Source organism: Mauremys reevesii, linkage group 1 (assembly GCF_016161935.1).
Source record: "Mauremys reevesii isolate NIE-2019 linkage group 1, ASM1616193v1, whole genome shotgun sequence".
NCBI lineage: Eukaryota > Metazoa > Chordata > Testudines > Geoemydidae > Mauremys > Mauremys reevesii.
The window spans coordinates 122,371,144-122,391,990 of record NC_052623.1 but is presented as its reverse complement, the minus strand read 5'-3'; the positions used below and the strand labels follow the sequence as shown (position 1 = coordinate 122,391,990).

Below are 20,847 nucleotides of genomic sequence, written 5' to 3'. Positions count from 1 at the left end.
TTTATAAATAAATAGGAGAAGATGACATTAAGCAGTTATGTTCTTCTTATAATACTTCTTCAAGGTTGAAAAACTCAGCATCCCTGTCAGCCATGTTAGGGGGGCAGCTATCACCTCACAAGATGGGAAGAGAGCACTCTCGTACTAATGGCAAGCAGCTTTTTGTAATTATTTTCAAATAAATTATCTGAATCTGTATGGCCCTGACCCTGAATGGCAAAGTTGTGACAATTGCATTCTTAGGAGCAATAGCTGATCTGTTTATCCTTTGGGAAAGAGGCTGTTTTAAGGAACCAGTCTGTATATTTGCTTTTGTGATAGTCTTTGCTATGACAGAAGCCAAGTCTGGCAGGAAAGAGAGAGGCAGAATAGTACTGTCATCTCAGAAATGAGACATAGCCAGTGCAGGATTTACTACCTTTTCCACAAACAGGTTTGGCAGAGCTACTGCAGGCAGCATAACAAGTGTATCTGATTATTTATTATTTCTGTTTCCCAAAGGCTTCCATGAAGGATGGAGGCCCCATTGGAGGGAGGGATGGCTAGACAGGCTACACACATAATAAAAAAAGAGTCTCTGTCCCAGACAGCTTACAGTCTATGCAAGTGATAAAAGACAATGGGTGGATACAACAAAGAATGGAAACTGGGGGAAGGAAGGACAAGGTAGCATAGCAGTCTAAAGAGTATTTGAGACTCTCCTTTAAAAGCGTGGAGTTCTGAGGGGCAATGGAGGCCCAGTAGCCCTGGCATGCAGTGGCTATCCACAAAATAAATATTTCGCTCACCTTTTTCTTCAGTTCACTGGCCTTCTGATTCACCTTGAATAACTCTTTTCTTTCTTATCTCTTTCAGTCACTGGGCTGTCAATGTGCTTTTATGACTTGCAATGTGGCAAGTCAAAGGATTGGGGAATAGAGAGAGTCAGGGTGGAACCAAGAGTCCTTGTTAGTAATTTTTTTTTAATTAAGGCCAAGTTACAGTAAAACTTGGTAGCAAGTCTTAAGCACAATTCAATTGTTGTTTCTGCTTATTACTCACAGGAAGAACACCCAAGAGTTCCAAGACTTGTATATTCTGCTTTTTAGAGAGACAGGGTGTCCAGTGGGCAGGATACAGGACTGGAAGTCAGAAGATTTGTTTTTTTCCCTAGATCTTCCATGGGTTGTGTGACATTGGGCATATCACAAAACCTCCCTGGGCCTTGGTTTCCCCATCTGTAAAATAGGGCTAAAGATACCCACCTTTGGACTACACTTTGAGATCTATGGATTAAAAACATTATATTAATGCTAAGTACTATTCTTTTGCTTTTTGCTTCACTGGGTAGAAAAAAATAATTTAAGATATTTAAAAATAATTAGTTATTGAATAACTTTGTCAAGTAATAAAGGGTACTGGGCGGTGATTCAGAATCATATTCAGTCATTCAGAATATGTTCACGGTCATGGCTGCATCTTTTATTTGTTTCTTTAAAACTAATTTGATATAAGGGGTTTTGAAAGAACTATGGGATTTCCTTCCTCCTCTTGAATGAAGTTTGCCCTCATTTTGGAAATGTGTCAATAAATGGAAAAGTACCGCCAGCCGCATCTATATTGAGGTGAGAATCCCTTAGTTCTGCTAGTGCTTTACAAGAGCACACTTAGAAAGGGGCATGTTATCTGCCGAAATTGCAGGTCTTAGTCTGCTTTCAAACTTTTCTCAAACAGAATTTCTCTTCCTTCAAGACCATGGGCCTGATCTGGCAATGCATAAAGACTGCAGGACCAGACTGCATACCCTTGTGTGAAGGTTATTCTTTAATATATTTATCTCTAGTTTGAACAATAAGATTAAACCTGTAGATACAAAAGGAACTTTTGTTGACATACTTACTAGGTGAGCTTGTGTGATTTTGCACATACGTAAGAGGTGGAAAAGGAAAATGATTAAATAATCATTGGCCACTTATCTATGTGCAGTCCTATATCACTTGCCATATATTTGAAAATTATTTTCTCTAACACTAAAAGTTAAAGTAACAGAAGCTGTAAAGCTTAATTTTTCAGAGGTAGCTTCAGATATTACTCCCACATTTTTGTGTCCACAAATATTTGCAGGCACAAAAAAATTACAGATGTATTTTATAGCACTAAGATGTCTAAGTATCTGAAAATGAGGTGCTTACATATCTAAGGGCTGTAAAATATGTCTATAGTTATTCATCACCACAACAACGTGCAGGTGCAAAATCAGACTAAATTTGAGGCCTTTTTGAAAGTCTTAATATTCAAGCAAAGTCATGCATTCCAAGCATATTTTAAAAGCAAATATTTTCAGAACTAATGCAAATTTTTTTGGGCGGGGGGGAAGAGGGGAACCACATATACCATACTGTGTCATTGTTTTATAACATGCTGTTTGTAGGTGCATATTTCATTCCACGTTACTTCATCTTTGTTCATTCATAAATAAGCAAGTTATTTTAAGAAAGGCTTTATAATGTATATGACATTTAGGATATCTCAGCCTACATATTTTCCTTTGTTTTTTAACATACCATATGTTTCTCTCCATGTACACACCCTATGCTTTCATATCAGACTAAGCATCTCTGAAAGGTTTTGCTAAGCAGCTCTGACATCTTTTTTTTCTCTAGGCTGCTGTGCAACATGAGCAGTAAGTTTTGGTTGGTAGATCGCCAAGAGAGTTTATTACAGAGAAAACTGCTACCTTTACATCAAAAAGTCTACTGCTTTCTTGGAAAACAGCCCTACCAAAAAAATTGTCTGAGACAACTAGAAAGACAACTTCTTTTGAAGAGAAGTAAGCTTCTTACATATATTGCTTTAATGCAATCCTGGTTAGATATAAAAAAAAATTATCATTTTTATGCAGAAAGACAGAGAGAAGTATTTTTCTTGTAATTTCAAAGCCTGGATTTTCTGGACAATATATTATTTTGCTCTCCTTCCTTGAATTCCTTTCCACAATGTCACTCCTACTAAAATTTCTCAATACAAAAGTCAATTACTTTTATTTTTATAACTTTTCAGTGGATCCAAAAGGCACACAAACAAAGCTCTCCTACAGCGATGGGTTGTTTTTAAGGTTTGTGCACAGTCATTTATTCTAAAAGACAAAAGCGAATACATTGTATGTTTATATCATGCCAGCCATTCTGAAGGATCCCTTGTCACTTTACAAATGATGGCCCAGACCTTGCAAATATTGAGGCATGTGCATAACTTCCCTCATGTGAGTTTAGATTTTAAAGACCTGGTGGGTTAATACTCACATGTATAAAGCAATGTACATGCTTAAGTGTTTTTGCAAGCTTGTGTGAAGTCATAGGCCACTAACAAGGCTTGTGTGTGTGGAACTCCATTAATGGGAGTTCTTTGTGCGATGTGCCTGCAGTATTGGGTCTCCTATAGATAAAATTTAAAAAATTCACTGAAATGAAGCTAGTTCGGATTTGAGGATGGCAACCGAGACACTGAACACTCCAGTGCCAAAGAAGGAAACAGCACATTTAAAACAAATCACATATTTGAGGTAACACATTTGCAAGCCTTTACTCCTGGGGGAATTCTGTACCACTGCGCAATCCAGAATTTTGCAGAAATTAACGTTGTGCGTGCAGAATTTCCTTTCTCCTACAGAAATGGGCTGCAGTGCTGCTGGCAGAGCCCAGCTTGCAGATAGAAGACACTGCTGGGGGGGAGGGAGCCCGAGGGTTTCTGGCAGCTGCAGTTCCCAGCATGCTCTAAGGGAAGGAGACGGCGGGCGCAGGAAACTCCATACAAAACTGGGACCAAGCATCAGGTTGTTTCTCCCTCTGGATCCCTGGCTCTGGAGGGAGAGGGGTGAGTGTCTCGGGGGGAGAGGGTGTGGGTATCTGGGCAAGGGAGGGCCCACAGCTGGGCTTTGTGAGGGAAGGAGGTTTGGGTGTATTGGCTGCAGGGGGCACTGTGGCTGGGCTCTGTAGGGGAAGGGTTGTGGGTGTCTGGCTCCCAGGCTGGGTTCGGGGGGTGGGGTGGAAGGGTGCAAAGAAACAGGAACTGTTTTCCCATAGGGGTTTCTTTAACTCTGTACTCCTGGGGGAATTTGTGTGTGTCTGTATTGTTACAGACATACTTGCTGACAGGAATTTTGAAATAAATTACCAAAATAATTGAAACTGGCATGATTATGTAGGGTTATTTTACAAATAAAATTTGCAGAATTTTTAATTTTTCAGCGCAGAATGCCCCCAGGAGTAGCAAGCGTTCTGAAGACTGGACTTCCATATCATCTGAATGTTTTACACCATGTTTACTCTTATTTCTGGAGATTACATGACTTCCTTGTAGGCGTCAGCACCATCAGCTCCATCGATCAGCACCATGAGCTTAATTCTGAAAAACTTCCATTGACTTAAGTGGAACAAGGAACAGGCTGTGTATGAATTATTGCTATTTTTCCATAAATAGGGACTTTCTGATCTGTTATAGGGTGTTTCAACATTTTAGCTGTTTGGAGGATGTTTATTTTTATTGCTACCTGTATCAGTCAATTCATCTCCATGGAAATAGAGTAATAGAGTGTAAGGCCAGAAGGGACCACCGAATCATCCATTCGGATCCCATGTACATCTCAGGCCACTGACACCATCTGTACTGCATAGTAAACCCTACATCCAAAGTTAGACCGAAGTATTACAGTCCACAGGAGTCTAGACTATTATGTGCACAGGAGAGAACAGGAGGGACTGAGGTGCACCAGTGTCAAAGGCCCCCGTGTCGGCAAGGAAATTATTGTGAGCTATAACCAGATAATCCCCGCAAGTGACTTGCGCCCACATACTGCAGATGAAGATGAAAAAAAACCCCAAGGTCATTGCCATGCATGCTGATGTGGGAGAAAATTCCTTCCCGATCCCACATATGGTGATCAGTTAGACTGGGCATGTGAGCAAGAACCAGCCAACGAAGCACCCGAGAGATTATTTCCTACTGCAAAGAAAAGAAATGTCACAACAAACACAAGTAATTTTTGGATCTAGCCTCCTTTAAAATGAACATATAAACAAAAAATGTATTTACATTTGATTCAATTCATGTGAGATAGAGAAAAAATAAACTACTTCTTTTAAGTGTGCGTGGTGGGTGATAGAAAAGGTGTTAAGATGTTAAAAATAGCTGGAGATCCTAAATGAGAGTCTAATGGAAAACACATCCTGACTTAAAAATGACAAGCCAATAGATTTGAAACCCAAATATTTCAAAATCTCTTTGCCCTGGCTGCCAAAATCAACTCAGGATTCTGTGTTCCCTTTGCAATAACTGATGTCATCACAGTAGAGAACTTGGATTCTCAACTCTGATTTGACTCTGGCAGAGGAAATCAGAACCTTGAACTCAGGTCTTGGAAGGTAAGTGAAGACGGGTGATGGATTTTCAACTATGTATTTTCAAAATGTATTGGTAATTTTTAAGTCAACATGTATGTTATGTTAGGGCCTGACAGGCATTCAGGCGCTGGCAGTGCAGAGCTGAACGGCAGCTCTGGGAAGGAGAGAGAAATTCTGTCTGTGGACGATACAGCCTGCTCCCAACCCTGTACACCTGCCCAGCTCTGTTGGCCAGTATGGATGAGAAGAGGATAGCCCTTTCTCTTCCTCTGCCCCCCTCTTTTGGAGTGCATAGTGCCTCTGTGGGTGCACTGAGGGTGCAGTGCCTAAACACAGGGACTTCCATTGTTTCTACTTCTGAGACGGGGAGCACAATGGGCAGCAGAAGTCTGCTTGTGCCATCCTCACATGTGCATTCACACAAGGGCTAATAACAGTTTTTGCTATTGTAACCCACGGGTTAGTGTGTGCCACTTGTCCCACTCTGTACCTGATCCACAAAGGATGTGAATCTGTTACCGCCCCAAGCTACGGAGCTTGGCTCTTTAGCTCAAGCTGTAAAGACTCACACTTTTAACCCTGGAGGTCCCCAGGGCCAGCCAAGACAATAGCAATCACACTATTTTAAAATGTTTCCTGTTCAATTTAAAGTCACGCAGCCAACAAGCCATCTCCAACTATCTCCACAGGCTTTTCTAGTAGCCTTGACTGCTGGTTATGTTTGGGTGTGGAGTCAGCATGCCACCAACCTTAAACACTTTAATACCAGTTCTCCAGGTAACTGGAAAAATCTAGAGATTAAATTGAATGGAAGGGACCAAGTTGCTGTTGGAAACACTGAACATAGCAATCTTACTATCTCAAAACTGCTGTACATGAACTGCGCCTCATCATAATGATTCAGCATAATTAGACCAGCACTCTTTTCCAGCCCAGCAGTGTCTCATCAGCAGCCACGGCTTTCTGAAAGGTCTAATGAACTTAAAGGATGGAATTGGCTAGTTGCCAGCACTGGCAGCGGTTTGGATGCAATGCAATGTCAAGTGAGAAACAGCAAAACTGATGGCCCTGCATACCTGGGAATAGATTGTGTCCATCTAGCCACACATTCCTTTCAAGAGCTATGTTCTGGAGGGGGTTGATAGCAGCTCTTTGAGTTGTCTCTGCCAGTGGCTAAGGAGAATGATGAATTTGCATGTGCTCCTACGTTAGTGAGAGTAGAGGGCAGGCCTTTTTTACAGTATAAAGTAACTGAAGACTATGTCATCAGTTAGCAGTACTGGTCAGCACACTGCTCCACCAATTAATTTGTTCTCATTGGTTACCATGGGGGCCAGAGCTCAGCCATACCTTATAAGCTGTGAACAGCATCGTGGTTGGTGCAGTAGTGCACTGCCCCAGAAGCTTCTCAGGGCACTGGGGGAGCACCCCTGCTGCTACACCCCTTCAGTGGGTGCTGCATAATGTCCCTTCCAAACCCAGCCAGCTCTGGGTATTTAGTGAGCTGGGCACAGCCTGCATATAGTACTGAAGAAGACATATCCACAAGCAAGTGTTGCCCACCCAGTGTCACATGATAAGCAACACCAGGACAAACAATGCCATGATCCGATTTCTAAGCAGAAAGGTCCACAATGAGACACTATGGACCTCAGGTCAATATAGAGCAGTCTGTTCCATATTTAAACTGATAATGTCCCTAGTCAGCTCATGCTAAAATGACAGAATCAATATTCCCTTCTCCCACAGCTATTCAGTGAATACAGAGAAAATAGCATGACGGCTTCTTTTATATGCTTAGTAGGTTTCATACAGTTATGAAATGGTCCAGGGTTCTTGTATCAGTATTTCATATCTTACACTAAATACGTTTGTAACCCTAGGCCAGCTATTCCAGTCTTGTTTACAGTGAGCAAGCAATGATAAAGCCTTTCAAAAGAGTTTATGGGAGACCATAAATAAATAATGTGCTGAGCATGCTAGACAATTAGTAAACCTCCTTCAATATCCCTGTTAAAAAGAAGGACGAGTCTTCCAGAGGTCTGAGTCATCCATACCCTGAAAGGCTTGTTTGCACCTGCAGAATGTTACTTTTGGAATCACTATCCAGCAGGTCCAACAACAGCTCTTTTCCTGTTAAATGAACATGGTTAACCTGAATTTTTTTGTACTGGCTGATTTTTTCACTGGTGCTGTGACAGACTCTTTTCAATGATGTGGCTTTTTTTTTAAAAAGCCAGTAAAAATATTCGATAAGAGGTTTTCTGTTTCCATGCTAATGTCCATAAAGGCCTTCTCAGCAAGGGAGAGAGGACAGATCGGAGAGCAGCATTGCTAAATGTATCTGTCCCCACCCCCACCCCTAACCACGCACTCAAGCTTGCTTGCCACCCTCCTAAGCAGCAATGAGGTAAGGTCTCTCAACTTCAGGAACTGCAGAACAGCTCCAGGGAACCTCCCCAGCTCCGAGCTTCCCCACCAGGTTCCCATTGCTTCCTGGCCCACTACCGGGGTCTGGGCAGTGAGGAATCTAGTAGGTACACCCTCCCCCACCCCTTAGCTTTCATCTCTCCCCAGCTTGGTGCAGGAGTCTGGAGAGGGAAGATGAGGACCACCATGGCAATCCTCCCAGCTGCTCTTGCTTCCTGGCTCAGTGCAGGGGTCCTGGGAAAAGGAGACACCGTCCCGGCTCCAAATGGAGAAACAGCAGCAGCTCTGTTACTGAGTTACTGGGGAAGAGCGAGCACTTGAACTCCCCCCCACATCCCCAGTGCTGCCTGAGAATGTGGTCAGTAGACTAGCACATGACTTAGGAAGTACAAAGGCCATTCAAGAAAGCCATGAAACTGGGCTGTACACAAAGGGCTGTCAAATACACAACGTAAACACACTGGGCCAGATTCTCAGCTGGTATAAATCAGCACAGCTCCCTGGAAGTCAACAGAACTACACTGATTTACAACAGCGGAAGATCTGAACCAATTCAAACAATTTTTCCCTTTAATTTCTTTCATGTACAGTCCTTTTAGTTGCAAACACCTATAGTAAGCATAACATTTTCAGAAAGAGGTGTGATTTTCAAAGTGTCAATGTCCCTATAACTAAAGAGCAGCCAGTAAAGTTTTCTGCAAGTTTTCCAGTAAGATTATTTATCATTTTACTGCAATGGCAATGAAATGTTACAAAATTGTCACTAGCAAACCCTGAGTTTCCGATAAAAAGAGGAGTGTTAAATATAACCAGACTGAACGTGGCTGTATGTCACGTCAGGCAACAATTTTTTATGTATTCTAAAATATGCTTACAAAAGAATGTTAAAAATGTCTGTTGGTTGTGGGGATTTTGTTTGTTTTGTTTTAATACAGAATCCTTATTCATTCTAAACCAGAGGTGGGTAAACTACAGCCCGTGGGCCACATCTGGCCCGCAGGACCCTCCTGGCCAGCCCTCGAACTCCTGGCCCGGGAGGCTAGCCCCCGGCCTCTCCACCGCTGTTCCCCTTCCCCCGAAGCCTCACGCCACCGCCAGCACAATGCTCTGGGTGTCTGGGCAGCGCATCTGCAGAGCCGGGGCCTGACCCGGTGCTCTGTACTGTGCGGTCAGGGCTGGCTCCAGGCACCACCCCAGCAAGCAGCTGCTTGGGGCGGCCAACGGTGAGGGGTGGCATGTCCGGATCTTCGGCAAAATTTGGTGGCGGGTCCCTCACTCCCTCTCGGAGTGAAGGACCAGCCGCCGAATTGCCACCGAAGACTGAAGCAGCAGCGGTAGAACTGCAGATTGCAATCGCGGCTTTTTTTTTTTCCTCCTTTTTGCTGCTTGGGGCAGCAAAAACCCTGTGTGCGGTGGTGTGCCTGGCTCCAGCCGGGTGGCGTGGCTGTAGCGCTGCCAGCCACCAGTGCTTCAGGCAGCGCAATAAGGGGGCAGGGAGCAGGTGGGGTTGGATAGAGGGCAGGGGAGTTCAGGGTGGTGGTCAGGGGGTGGGGATGTGGATAAGGGTCAGGGTGGTAGGGGGTGGGGAATGGGGGGGTTGAATGGGTGCAGGGGTCCCAGCGGAGCATCAGGAAGGACGGGGGGTTGGATGGGGCAGAAGGGGCAGTCAGGGGCAGGGGTTCTGGGGATGGTCAGGGAGAAGGGGTTGGTCCTGGGGAGGGGTAGTCAAGAATGAGAGGAGGGGTTGGATGGGGTGGCAGGGGGTAGTCAGGGGTGGGAGTTCCGGGGGCGGTCAGGGAACAGGGGTGTATGGATGGGGTAGGGGTCCTGGGGAGCCATCAGGGAACGGGGGGGGGGGGGGAGGAGTTGGATGGGGCGAGAAGCAGGGGGGGCGGGGGCTAGGCCATGACTGGCTGTTTGGGGAGGCACAGCCTCCCATAACCAGCCCTCCATACAATTTCTGAAACTCGATGCAGCCCTCAGGCCAAAAAGTTTGCCCGCCCCTGTTCTAAACCTAGGAGAAATCAGCTCTTTAGTAGATTTGGACCACAGTACTACATCTGATCTGGTCACATACACCTAAACTTTGGCCAGTAGGTGATTTGGGTCTCAGGTCTTTCTATACTCGGCCAAACACCACCACAAAGTCCAAATAGCACCGAACTGGGGAAGTTCACATTCAGATATAGATTTGGACCTATCTCTGCACTTCAACAAATCTGGTTGTGAAAATCTCTAGTTACTTTTTTAGAGTCAATATAAAAAATATTGCTAAACTTTAAAATACACAGGTTCAAAATGTGCAACAATTTCATTAGACTTCCTGTTACTTTACCAGAGAAAGCTCAATGAGAAACCAGACTGTGGCCAGTAGGGTATTCATGGTCATATTTTCATCTTGCTCTGGTATAAGAGATGATTTTGAAAAATTCTCACATATTGCACAGTGTCCTAACCCCCTTGAACTTTCTTTTAAATAGGTTTGTGGATCAGAGCATGGCTCTTCCATGGGGTTGCCAATTTTGGTTGGACATATTCCTGGAGATTTAATCATGACATAAACTTTAATTGAAGATGAATCTTTAATTCCTGGAGACTCCCGGCCAATCCTGGAGGGTTGGCAACCCTACACTTCCAGTACCCTGGCCATTACAAAAAGTTTCACTATTTCTTATTAAGGCCCCATTCCTGCAGCTGCCTCCATATGGATGGACTCCTGGGCTTGTGGCAACCCAGTTGCAGGATCGGGGCCTAATGGTCAGATCCTCAAAGGTATTTCACTGGAGTTAGGCTCCTAAAATACAGTTGAGGACCTGGGTGTTTGGAACTAGAAAAGAAATACCACTTCACTGTGTAACTTTTCATTAGCACAGCTGGGACGCTGCTCCAGACTGAACTTGCAGAATATCTCGCATGGCTTCCATTAAGTCAAAAAGATATGATCAGCTCAAATGATTTTGAAACATTACTTTGCTGATATCATTCCCTGTTTCCCTCCGAGAAGTAGTAGAGGTTTCATTTCTCATTTTTTGTTGCAACATTTCATTTCTATTAAACTGCATCTGCATGTATACAATGCTTCAGTAAACTGGAAGGAATGTGTTACTGCTAGAAGTCATCTTCATTGTTTCAAAGAGAATTATACCTTTCAAGACCATAAAAAAACCCTCTCTGAATTCAAATGAGCTTAGACAACTATATAAAGTATCAGAAGTCTTACCAGGCACTTTTGAAGGATATGATTTTTTCTCCAAGTCTCTGTCTTTACTTCTGGATTCAGGAGATTTCGTGACTTCCTGCTTTTCCACATTACTGTTGGCATTACTTACATTTTGCAAAACAGGCTTTCTAGGCAATGGAGGTTTTGTGTTAAGCTGTTCAGAGGACTGTGTTTTAGATTTTATGTTGTCATTCACAGAGCCATTGATATTTACATCAGCTGTCTTTTTGATCTGTGCCTTTTCACCTTTTAGAAGTGATGCCAATCCCTGATTTTCTAAATTAATCTCTGCACTGTATCTTTTAAACCCCTTTGATTCTGGTGAAGAGCTGTCTCTGTATTTCAAAGACAGTGAAGTGGATCTAAGTTTTACTTGAAAAGGACTTTTATCTTCACTGCCTGGTTGGCACTGGGATACCACTGGAATTGCATCAATGGCCTGAGAAACACAGCCAGCCACCATTTTGTCTGCTGCTTTGCCCGTGACCTCAGAGTCAGAATCTGCCAGCGACACCTGCTTTTTAATGCTATTTTTTTCCTCCTGTAGATCCAAGCCCACCTGCACATCCTCTTTCAACCTCTCATTTCTTGAGGCGAGTTTGGTTTTTGACAGGGGTAATTTGGCATTTAATGGACTTTCACATTCTGAGTTTTCTTTCAGGTGGAGGCTGCCAGCCCTTGGTCTCTCCCGTGCTGGTGACACTGAAAATTTTCTCAAGGTGCTGAGTTCATTGGCAGCTTTCTCTGTTTTTTTCCCCAGAATTGCCTCCCTGTGTCCCAGGAACTGATTGTTTTCCTTGTCAGATGCAGCTAGTTCTTGATTGGGCGTAGTTTGCTCCAGAGACCAGGAATCAGATGACCCCAGCTGCGATGACAAAGCAGGCTGTGGGATATCAGAGGAAACACAGGGTGAGTCTGTGAACTGAGAAGACCCTTCAGGTAACTGCTTGCTGGAAGCTGGCAATGCAGCAGACTCCTTTGTTTCCTTATTACAGGAAGTTTCCATGGGTATCTGACCATCCTTCTGTACATTTTTTTCTGGCCCTCCCAAACAAGAAAAACTGCCAGTATTGGTTGAAGTATACTCTTCAGACAGCAGGTTGTTCACTGAAGACCCATTAAGAAACTGTTTATTTTCTTGATTTAAAGTATTAACTGACACATCACACACGTTCCTGGTGGACACACTCGGTGTTCCCGGGGGCTCTTTTTCCCTTTGTGCTTCTCTATCCAGAGGGAGATACAGGGTGATTACGTTTTCTTTAGGCTCTAAAGAAGAAGGATAATCTGACGCAGAATGTGTTAATTCCAGTGTAGTTTGGCAGCCGTCAGGATTATTCTCATGTAACAAGGCTTCCTGTACAATGGCAGACTCAGAAGTGAACTGCCGTGTGGGAGGCCTTTCATCTCTGTGTCTCAAGCCATGGGGAAAGTCTTTAGGCATTTCAGGTCTCTGCCAGGAGGCCACATCACTTGTCACAGCTGTGCTGTGTGTCAATTTCTGATGGCTGGTGGTGAAGTCTTCACATGTTAAGTCTGTCAGCATCTCCCTTCCATCGTGCTCCTCTTCTTCTGGGGTGCAGCTCAAGTCATTCAGAGACTCTGAGTGGGTCCGCTACAAAGAGCAAACAATTATTAAGATTTTATTATTTCTTTATAACTTCACACACTTTCATTTATTGTTTAGACTGTGGCAGAGCCCACAGTCTGGCAACTGCTTTCCAAACAGAGAGGAAGACAGTCCCTGTCTTGAACTCACATAGCTAAATTAGTTTATATTCAAGTACAATATGCTGATTTCATCGTATTATGCTTGGCAAGCTGTATTACGTACATGTGTAAACATTTTCTAACCAAACTATCAAGAAATCAAATTAAGACGTCATTTCCTGCCCCTACATAATTAACCTCTTTGATGCCTTTGTATCTGTAGCCAATATCCAGCAAAGCTGGAGCTGCAGGACTCTGAAGACCAGTTTTTGGGGCCGGATTCACCAGTGCAATTTGACTACATTGTGGTGCTCCAGTGGCAAAGAGCAGCCCCATCATGCTATTACACACCACACAAACCCTTCTTTGAAAGGCCTGGCCTTGGAACAGCAAGTCTATGCAAAGGGACTAATAAAAGTATTAAATATGATAATGTACCGCAGATGGTCTTCTTATCTTTAGTCAAATTGTGACACACCCTTCCAATCTTTTGTAGCTTCTGTTTTCTTTCAAGAGTTTAAAATATTTCATGAAAGCTTATAAAGCATCTGTTTATTTGGGAAGTCTTTTGATCAGACATGAGATAAGCTTTTGTAAATAAGAACATAAGAACATAAGAAAGGCCGTACCGGGTCAGACCAAAGGTCCATCTAGCCCAGTATCTGTCTACTGACAGTGGCCAATGCCAGGTGCCCCTGAGGGAGTGAACCTAACAGGCAATGATCAAGTGATCTCTCTCCTGCCATCCATCTCCATCCTCTGACGAACAGAGGCTAGGGACACCATTCTTACCCATCCTGGCTAATAGCCATTTATGGACTTAGCCACCATGAATTTATCCAGTCCCCTTTTAAACATTGTTATAGTCTTAGCCTTCACAACCTCCTCAGGTAAGGAGTTCCACAAGATGACTGTGCGCTGCGTGAAGAAGAACTTCCTTTTATTTGTTTTAAACCTGCTGCCTATTAATTTCATTTGGTGACCCCTAGTTCTTGTATTATGGGAATAAGTAAATAACTTTTCCTTATCCACTTTCTCAACATCACTCATGATTTTATATACCTCTATCATGTCCCCCCTTAGTCTTCTCTTTTCCAAACTGAAGAGTCCTAGCCTTAGAACTGGCTGAATATACAGGATTATTTCAAAGCATTTTATTAACCTGTGGAATATGCATTTTCATAGAGTGCCATTGTTATCTTACTGAACGACTGTAGTCTATTGTGTAAATCCATATTTTAGATGTAGGTACTAATCTGAGGAGTACAAAGCTTGCATTCTAAAGTGACTTATGTCTCATCCTATTTCCAGTTTTGCAAACAACAAAGTTACCATGCTAATTCAGTATAAAATATAGTCTATGCCAAAAAAAGGGCCAGGAATATAAAAACAGGATGTAGATCAGGACAGAAGAACTCAGGCAAAATTGTACGAGGAAAAAATTACTAGTGGAAAGATCTATTAAACAGTGCAAAAGCTTTCCAAGGGAAATCATAGAGGCTCTATCACTTTGGTTATTTAAGACAGGACTGGACAAAGCAATAGTGAATATACTTTGGCAATACTCCTGCACTGGCAGAAAGGAATGGGTTAGATAGCCTTTTCCACTGCTGCTTTTCATGCTTCTCTGATACAGCCTGCATTGTCACTATGCATAGCTCAAGACTGCTTTCCGAAGCACAAAAGTTGCTCACTGGTTTTGAAAAAATAACAAATCCTCTTGACATCACAGTTGGGGAAAATGATATTTATGTTTTTAAACAAGACAATTTCCTTTTTTTAATAAGAGGTTCAAAATATCCAGACACACTAATGTGAATAATTAAGAGCATGTACAATTTCAATTAAAAAAAAAATCAAGATTTGAGAGTTTGAAAAATGTGTTCTAAAATGGCTCTTTTTTACTCAGAAAAACTTCACTGAGATACAAAAAATGGTTTTTTGGGAGGGCATATTTTTTGCTCAATTTTCTACCTTTGCTGGTTAAGCCACAGAAGGATAAAGTGATTGGATAGTTGTGTAAGGGGGATTAGAATGCACGATGTTCCCAGGAACCAGAACTTGGCTCCATCTCTTGGCCATGTGATCTCTTATTTATGTGACTTTAGAAAGTTAAAAATGTCCCAGTTGCCTTGGGGATTCTTTTAAAGCCCAATAACAAAATTCTTTCTAAGGGTCAGATTTGACAGACCAAATTTCCATCCAGAAAAATGTGTTACAATCAAATTATGCTCTGGTTTTTAAAAAATGAGTAACAAATGCTAGTAGAGCCTCAACTTTATCATCACTGTTAAACACTGAAATAACACCTCATGGTAACTTTAAGAAGAAATGAAATGTAGCCATAAATCCTTATATCAAGAGAATGAACAAGTAATCACCTCTTGCAGCGTGCAGCTTATACATTGCTCTTAGGGGTTCTATTCCAGATGCATACAGAATGCTTATTAAACATTAGTGATTAGAAAGCAATGAAATATCCACTCACAGCTCTGGCACTACTTAATAAATGCTTATAAAGGCAGAAATAAGAAATAAATGGCAAGTCAAGTAAGAATGTGTAGTTTAAAGTCAGTGCTGAGTTCTCTGTTTATTTTTACTATTACCGAAGGAAGTCTTCTCATTTTACTAGATCTCTGGTTCCGTGGTTTTATTAAAAGCTTGTGTTTAGCAGCAGAATTATCTAAGCAAGTGGAGAATTCAGGCGGAGTGTCAAAATCAGCTGCAGGCGAGATGCTGCTGTCAGATGTTCGGGGAGATATAGTTTTAGCACTTGCATGCCTAGGGAATAGTTGGCCTTCTGTAGAGCGGGGCCTAGAAGAAGGACCTGAAGTGACCTAAAAAAAAAAAATCCCAAAGAGAACATCAAACAATGAAACCAAACAATGAAAATAAGAATTTTACAGAGAAAAAACCTTGTTTCCTGGGGTTTGGGGTTTTTTTACTTTTATTTCAGTTGCACTGCAATTACACTTTACTGCTTTTGCACATGAAACACTGTGATAGCAGTTTTGCATTTTAACAGCTAGAAGACTGCAATATCCAGTCTATTGGAAAAGAATGTGTCACCGTTAAATAGCAGACTTAAAACAAATGAAAAAAAAGTGTCAACACATCTGAGAAAGGAAATTAGGAAAAACTTTAAAAGGCCAATCCTGAGTCAGCTCCCTTTCTGACTCCTACCCACAAACCTACGGGGCTAGAACCCTTCTGCCTTCCAGTCATACAGGGCCACATCCCCTTCCAATCCTACAACCCTCTCTTTAAGAAAACAATGTCAAAGATTAGTGTCCCCAATATTTAACCTACTTGCATGTTTATTTCCATTTGGAAAATTGTGAAGTTTTTAACCACAAACAGAATATTTCATTCCTCCCCAGCCCACTCCAAAATAAAAGATCATGGCTTGCTCGCAGCCTGGAACTTCCAACTAGTACAACAATCTATCCAGAAATCACACTCTTGGTATCTTTAGGATATGGTACTTTCCTGCCAGAGGAGTTCAACTTTTCAGCCTTCCATAAATGTAATGTGTAAATCCCAAGGTTTATGCATAATTCTCAATTCCCACTCAGGTATGAAATTAGGATCATCTTACAAAATGAATTTTTAAAAGTGGGTTTTCTTTCAATAATTAAATTCTTCAAAATAAGGGGGAAAAAAAGGATATTGCCAAGGTATCAGTCATAACTTTAAAGTGATCTCTTATCACTGTTTATAGTAGTCCTGTGGCAGCTTGAAACTCAAATATATTCCCTTATTGCAGTTTTCCCCTTCATTGTGCTTTGTGCTGCTATCCAAGTACTGTGGGCTGCTGACAGATATAGATATTTTCTCTCAAATAAGAGCTGTGAAATATTTATTTTGCTTATGGAGAAAAATCAACATTTGTATCCAATGTGCCAAAAAACCGCTTCATGCACTGCAGTCAAACAGGTAATCTTTTGTATATAAAAGATCTGTTCCTGCTCCAATTGAAATCAATGGAAAAACTCCCAAAGACTTCAGTGAAAGCTGGATCTCCAATCATTCTATATTAGAAAATAAAAAGGGGGGGGGGATAACTCAATCATGCCAGCTAAGGGCTGTTTTAACTAATTTGGATTGAAGTTTTCTCTACGATATCTGCAATTTGCTGTTCAAACATGACTAATGTGTAAGAATGATACATGGGTACATTACACATTAGTACCTTACGGTGAATACATTGACATTTCAGCTCCTTGACAAAGGCACAGCACTTGCTTGCCTGAAGGACTGACATGAATGCCCGATGCCCACCCTCCCCACCCCTTTCTCCTTGATCACTTGGAGACCAGACTTTACGTAATACTAACACTGATCATTAGATTAGAAACCTAAAGAACACAGTTTCTGTTGCTTCACTTAAAATAGTGTTCGAATTGAGTTTCAGATGTATATTTGCTGCAGAGATTGTACGTCAGGTCATGGCCTTGTGCGTGTGTACAAGAGGGGGAGAAGGCTGAGAAAGCCCTTCCAAAGCAGTGCACACTGGTAGGGGACAACCATCATTCAGCTGGCTGCACTAGTGAGAACAGGGCATGTGGCCATTGCAGGGGAGCCAGTCTCAAAGAGGGAGTATCCAGTGGAGGTAAGGCCACGACACCATCTTCTCCCTTCAAACCAACAAAGCTGTGCTGTTGTGGATGGGGAGAGGATGACTCTGGCTACATCTTTTTCAAGGTGTAGCAGGTCGTGCTGCTCAGCATGTGCCCTCCCATAGCCCAGGAGGGAGGTCTTGCACTGTCACTGGGGCGATGTGTTTCCTCCCCTCTCCTAAAGAAGCCCAATCTCTAAGAAGCTGTAGCTAAAGCCTGCACTGGCAGGAATGCATTCGCACTGTGCCGCTTTCTGGGTATATCCTGAATTGGCAAAAACACATTTACAAAAGAATTTACACCTGTTTTCAGAAAAAAAAAGTGTTATTTCCTTTTTTTCTAAAATGGGTTGAAATTTCACTTTGCTCAGTAACAAGGAGCATTTCAAATAGTTTTATGTGGAATATATAGTGAAGAGGAAAAGCTGCCTGCAGTCTGTGTCATCTCAATGGGATTTAAAAGTATATTTTGCATGATTATCACATAACTGTCAGTTTAGAACTGGCCAGGTTTTTTATTTTTCCTTTGCAATTCCCTTCCCCACATCTCAAAAATGCTCCTCGCTTTACCCCCCACATTGCATCCACCATAATGCAGCTGAGGAGGACTAATTGAGACTCTTCAGAACCTGTCAAAACCACTTTTCAATCAACCAGAATGATTTAGTGCTGATTGAAGAAAGGCATCTATTCACTTCTCCTCAAGGACTGCAGACGTCGCCCCAGAAGAATTCCCAGCTCATGCTGTGTCAGGTAGAGAGATATTGACTAAAGACTGAACCCAGGTCTCCCAAGTAGCAATGCTAATCACTATTACCAGGCCAAGTGTTACTGCACCAATGTAAGAGGATGGGGTGGTTTTGTAGTCAAAGCAGGGAGCTGGGACTCAGAGGATCTGGGTTTTATTCATGGTTGTGCAACAGACTTCCTCTGTTTGGGCACCTCATTTAGCGCTCTTTGCCTCAGTTTCCTCATCTGTAAAATGAGGATAATGATACCAGTCTCACAGGCTAAGTTTATCTATGTGTTTGGCGGCTAAATTCATTCATGTTTGTAAAGTGCTTTGAGATTTTGAGATGGGTGATATATCAGAAGGGGTCTTTAATTATTAATCATCATCATCATCACCACCATTATTATTATCCCTTAGGATTACAGCATGGGGAATTCATTTAAAACAAATAGCCTTCACAACATACAAGATCTTTAAGCATAAAAAGGGGAAAGCCACTGTCTAAAATTCATGCCCAGGAGTCACTAATAAATCCTGACCATGAACTAACTCCATAGATTAGGGCAGTCGGGAATTTTGTTAAATCCTCTGCAGAATTCCTGCATTTTAGGTGTCTGTTCTCTTGTCTGTTGTCTTTTTGACTTTTTATTATTATCATCAAGAATTATTTGGCATTGGAGAATTCTGTTGATAAAGAACTGTAACTTTTTATGTTAGCAGGACAAGCATTAAAAAAAGCAAACAGATATAACATATACAAAAGGTTGTTCTTGCAGCAAACAGACCACAAAGTAACATATTTATGCCTTAAATTTCCTTAAAAGACTAATATATATGTTGCTTGCTTCTTAATATATTTGGTGGAAGTTACCTGTTCTTCTTCTTCACTGCCTGTTCCAGCTAAACTCAAAGAGCTAGGGTGCTTGTGAGAGTCAGAGAACTGTGGGATGGAATGAGGAAGAGATTCAGTAAAAGAAGACAAATGAGATGGTTACTAACAGAAAACCTCTACACGTAGTACACACACACACACACAATCTAAACTACTGTCCAATGCTGCTACCAAATTCTAAGAATTAGAGAGGACCTTGCAAACATAAAACATAAGAGACGCAGGAAAAGAATGAAGGCTTCATTAAATACTGCATAGCAAAATTACATTTTAAAAATAATTACAAATTCTTGAAAGTTTCTTCATCCCAGGCTGGAGGACACAGTGTTAAGAATGAGAGAGCTCTGTTTTTAATTGACTGATTCCGAAGAGACTACTGATTTTTCAGCTATTTTTTATTTTCTGGCTGTTTGGTAATCTCTCTTTCTCTGGATTGCTACAGTGGCTGGCTACAATAACCCAATACACATAACTGGTACATAACCACAATCAAAATCGAAGAGGGACACAAATATTCCTCCAGGAGTTACTGCAGCTGACAACCTATCACCAATATGGTTTTATGCACAGATGTTTGAAGAAGTCCAACCAGTTCTGATGAAGAGAGATCAGACTTGATGAAGGACAGAAAACTAAGTATTCATCCTGCCCTTTCACACAAAAAGGATGCTCAAATAGGAAAGTCTGGTCCAGTAAGTGTTGACATTGTCAATATCACAATCTACTCACCCTTGTTGCTGTGCTGGAACTTAGAATTTCATGTAGCAAAGATATTTCTGGAGGACTCCTGGGTAACCCATCATCTTCAGAACTAGTTCCAGCATCATCTATCCGCTTTGCATGAATGCCAAATGGAGGAGGAGGCCTCAGTTTCATGCTATGTTGGAGTTTTAACTGCAATATGACATGGAAATACATTTTGAATGTTTTTTTTCCACATTATCTGACTCTGTCCACTCCAATGATTTATTTTGATTTTAACTCTACACATACAAGATACAACTTAATGAGCCAGAGCATAGAGCACCTCCATTTCAGGTTCTCCCTGAGTACCAAACAGCTCATATACCGTATCACTCTAATTAAGATTGGATCAAGATATAGTAATGTTGTTGGATTAACCAATTATGCACTAATGCAGGGTTTCTCAAAGTTCACTGCGCCGCGACCCCCTTCTGACAACAAAAATTACTTCACGACCCCAGGAGGGGAGACCGAACCATGAGCCCACCCAAGCCCCACTGCCCCTGGGGTGTGGAGGACAAAGTCCGAGCCCCACCGCTCTGGGCTGGGAGGCCAAAGCTGGAGCTCAAGGGCTTCAGCCCCTAGTCAGGGGGCCTGTAACCTGAGCCCCGCCACACAGGGCTGAAGCCCTCGGGCTTTGGCTTCGGCCCTGGGCAGTGGGGCTCAAACTCCAGCCCTGGGTTCCAGCAAGTCTAAGCCAGCCCTGGTGACCCCATTCAAAGGGAGTCCCGACCCACCTTGAGACCTCGACCCACAGTTGGAGAACCACCGCCCGAATGTAATTATTGTTATTTGGCAGAAACCAAATGTTCAGTTATAGACAATTCTAAAAAGTAAAGTTTGAAAGAACCTCAATGTCTAATATTTTAAAAGAATGTCTTGTGTTACCTGCAACGCTCTAATCCGATCAGAAACGTTTTCCTGAGAAAACACTCGGACGGGCCTCTCAGGCTCTTGCACAGGCTCAGGAATGAAAATGCTGTCATGTGATAACGCTCTGCTTCCCATAATACCCGTGTGGGTCCTAGGATAATATAATAAGCTAGTGAACATGTATATGCTTGTGGTTTTAGTCCTTTTACCGGATACTTAATTCCTAGATTAACTAAAGAGGATCTTGTA

The 20,847-nt window shown here is 42.2% G+C and overlaps 1 protein-coding gene across 3 annotated transcripts in view; it reads right to left on the bottom strand.

The window, feature by feature from the left end:
• Positions 1 to 20,847, bottom strand: part of CRACDL (CRACD like) — an 87,648-nt gene that overhangs the window by 14,465 nt on the left and 52,336 nt on the right. For 2 of the 3 annotated variants that reach the window (XM_039520712.1, XM_039520713.1), the window contains 5 exons: positions 20,614 to 20,749; positions 19,711 to 19,875; positions 18,961 to 19,029; positions 15,345 to 15,575; positions 11,029 to 12,643 (listed from right to left, as the gene is read on the bottom strand). In XM_039520712.1, coding sequence (XP_039376646.1) covers positions 11,029 to 12,643; positions 15,345 to 15,575; positions 18,961 to 19,029; positions 19,711 to 19,875; positions 20,614 to 20,749 — 2,216 coding nt within the window. The remainder of the gene's footprint in view (positions 1 to 11,028; positions 12,644 to 15,344; positions 15,576 to 18,960; positions 19,030 to 19,710; positions 19,876 to 20,613; positions 20,750 to 20,847) is intronic. The other variant, XM_039520714.1, reaches the window with a different exon arrangement.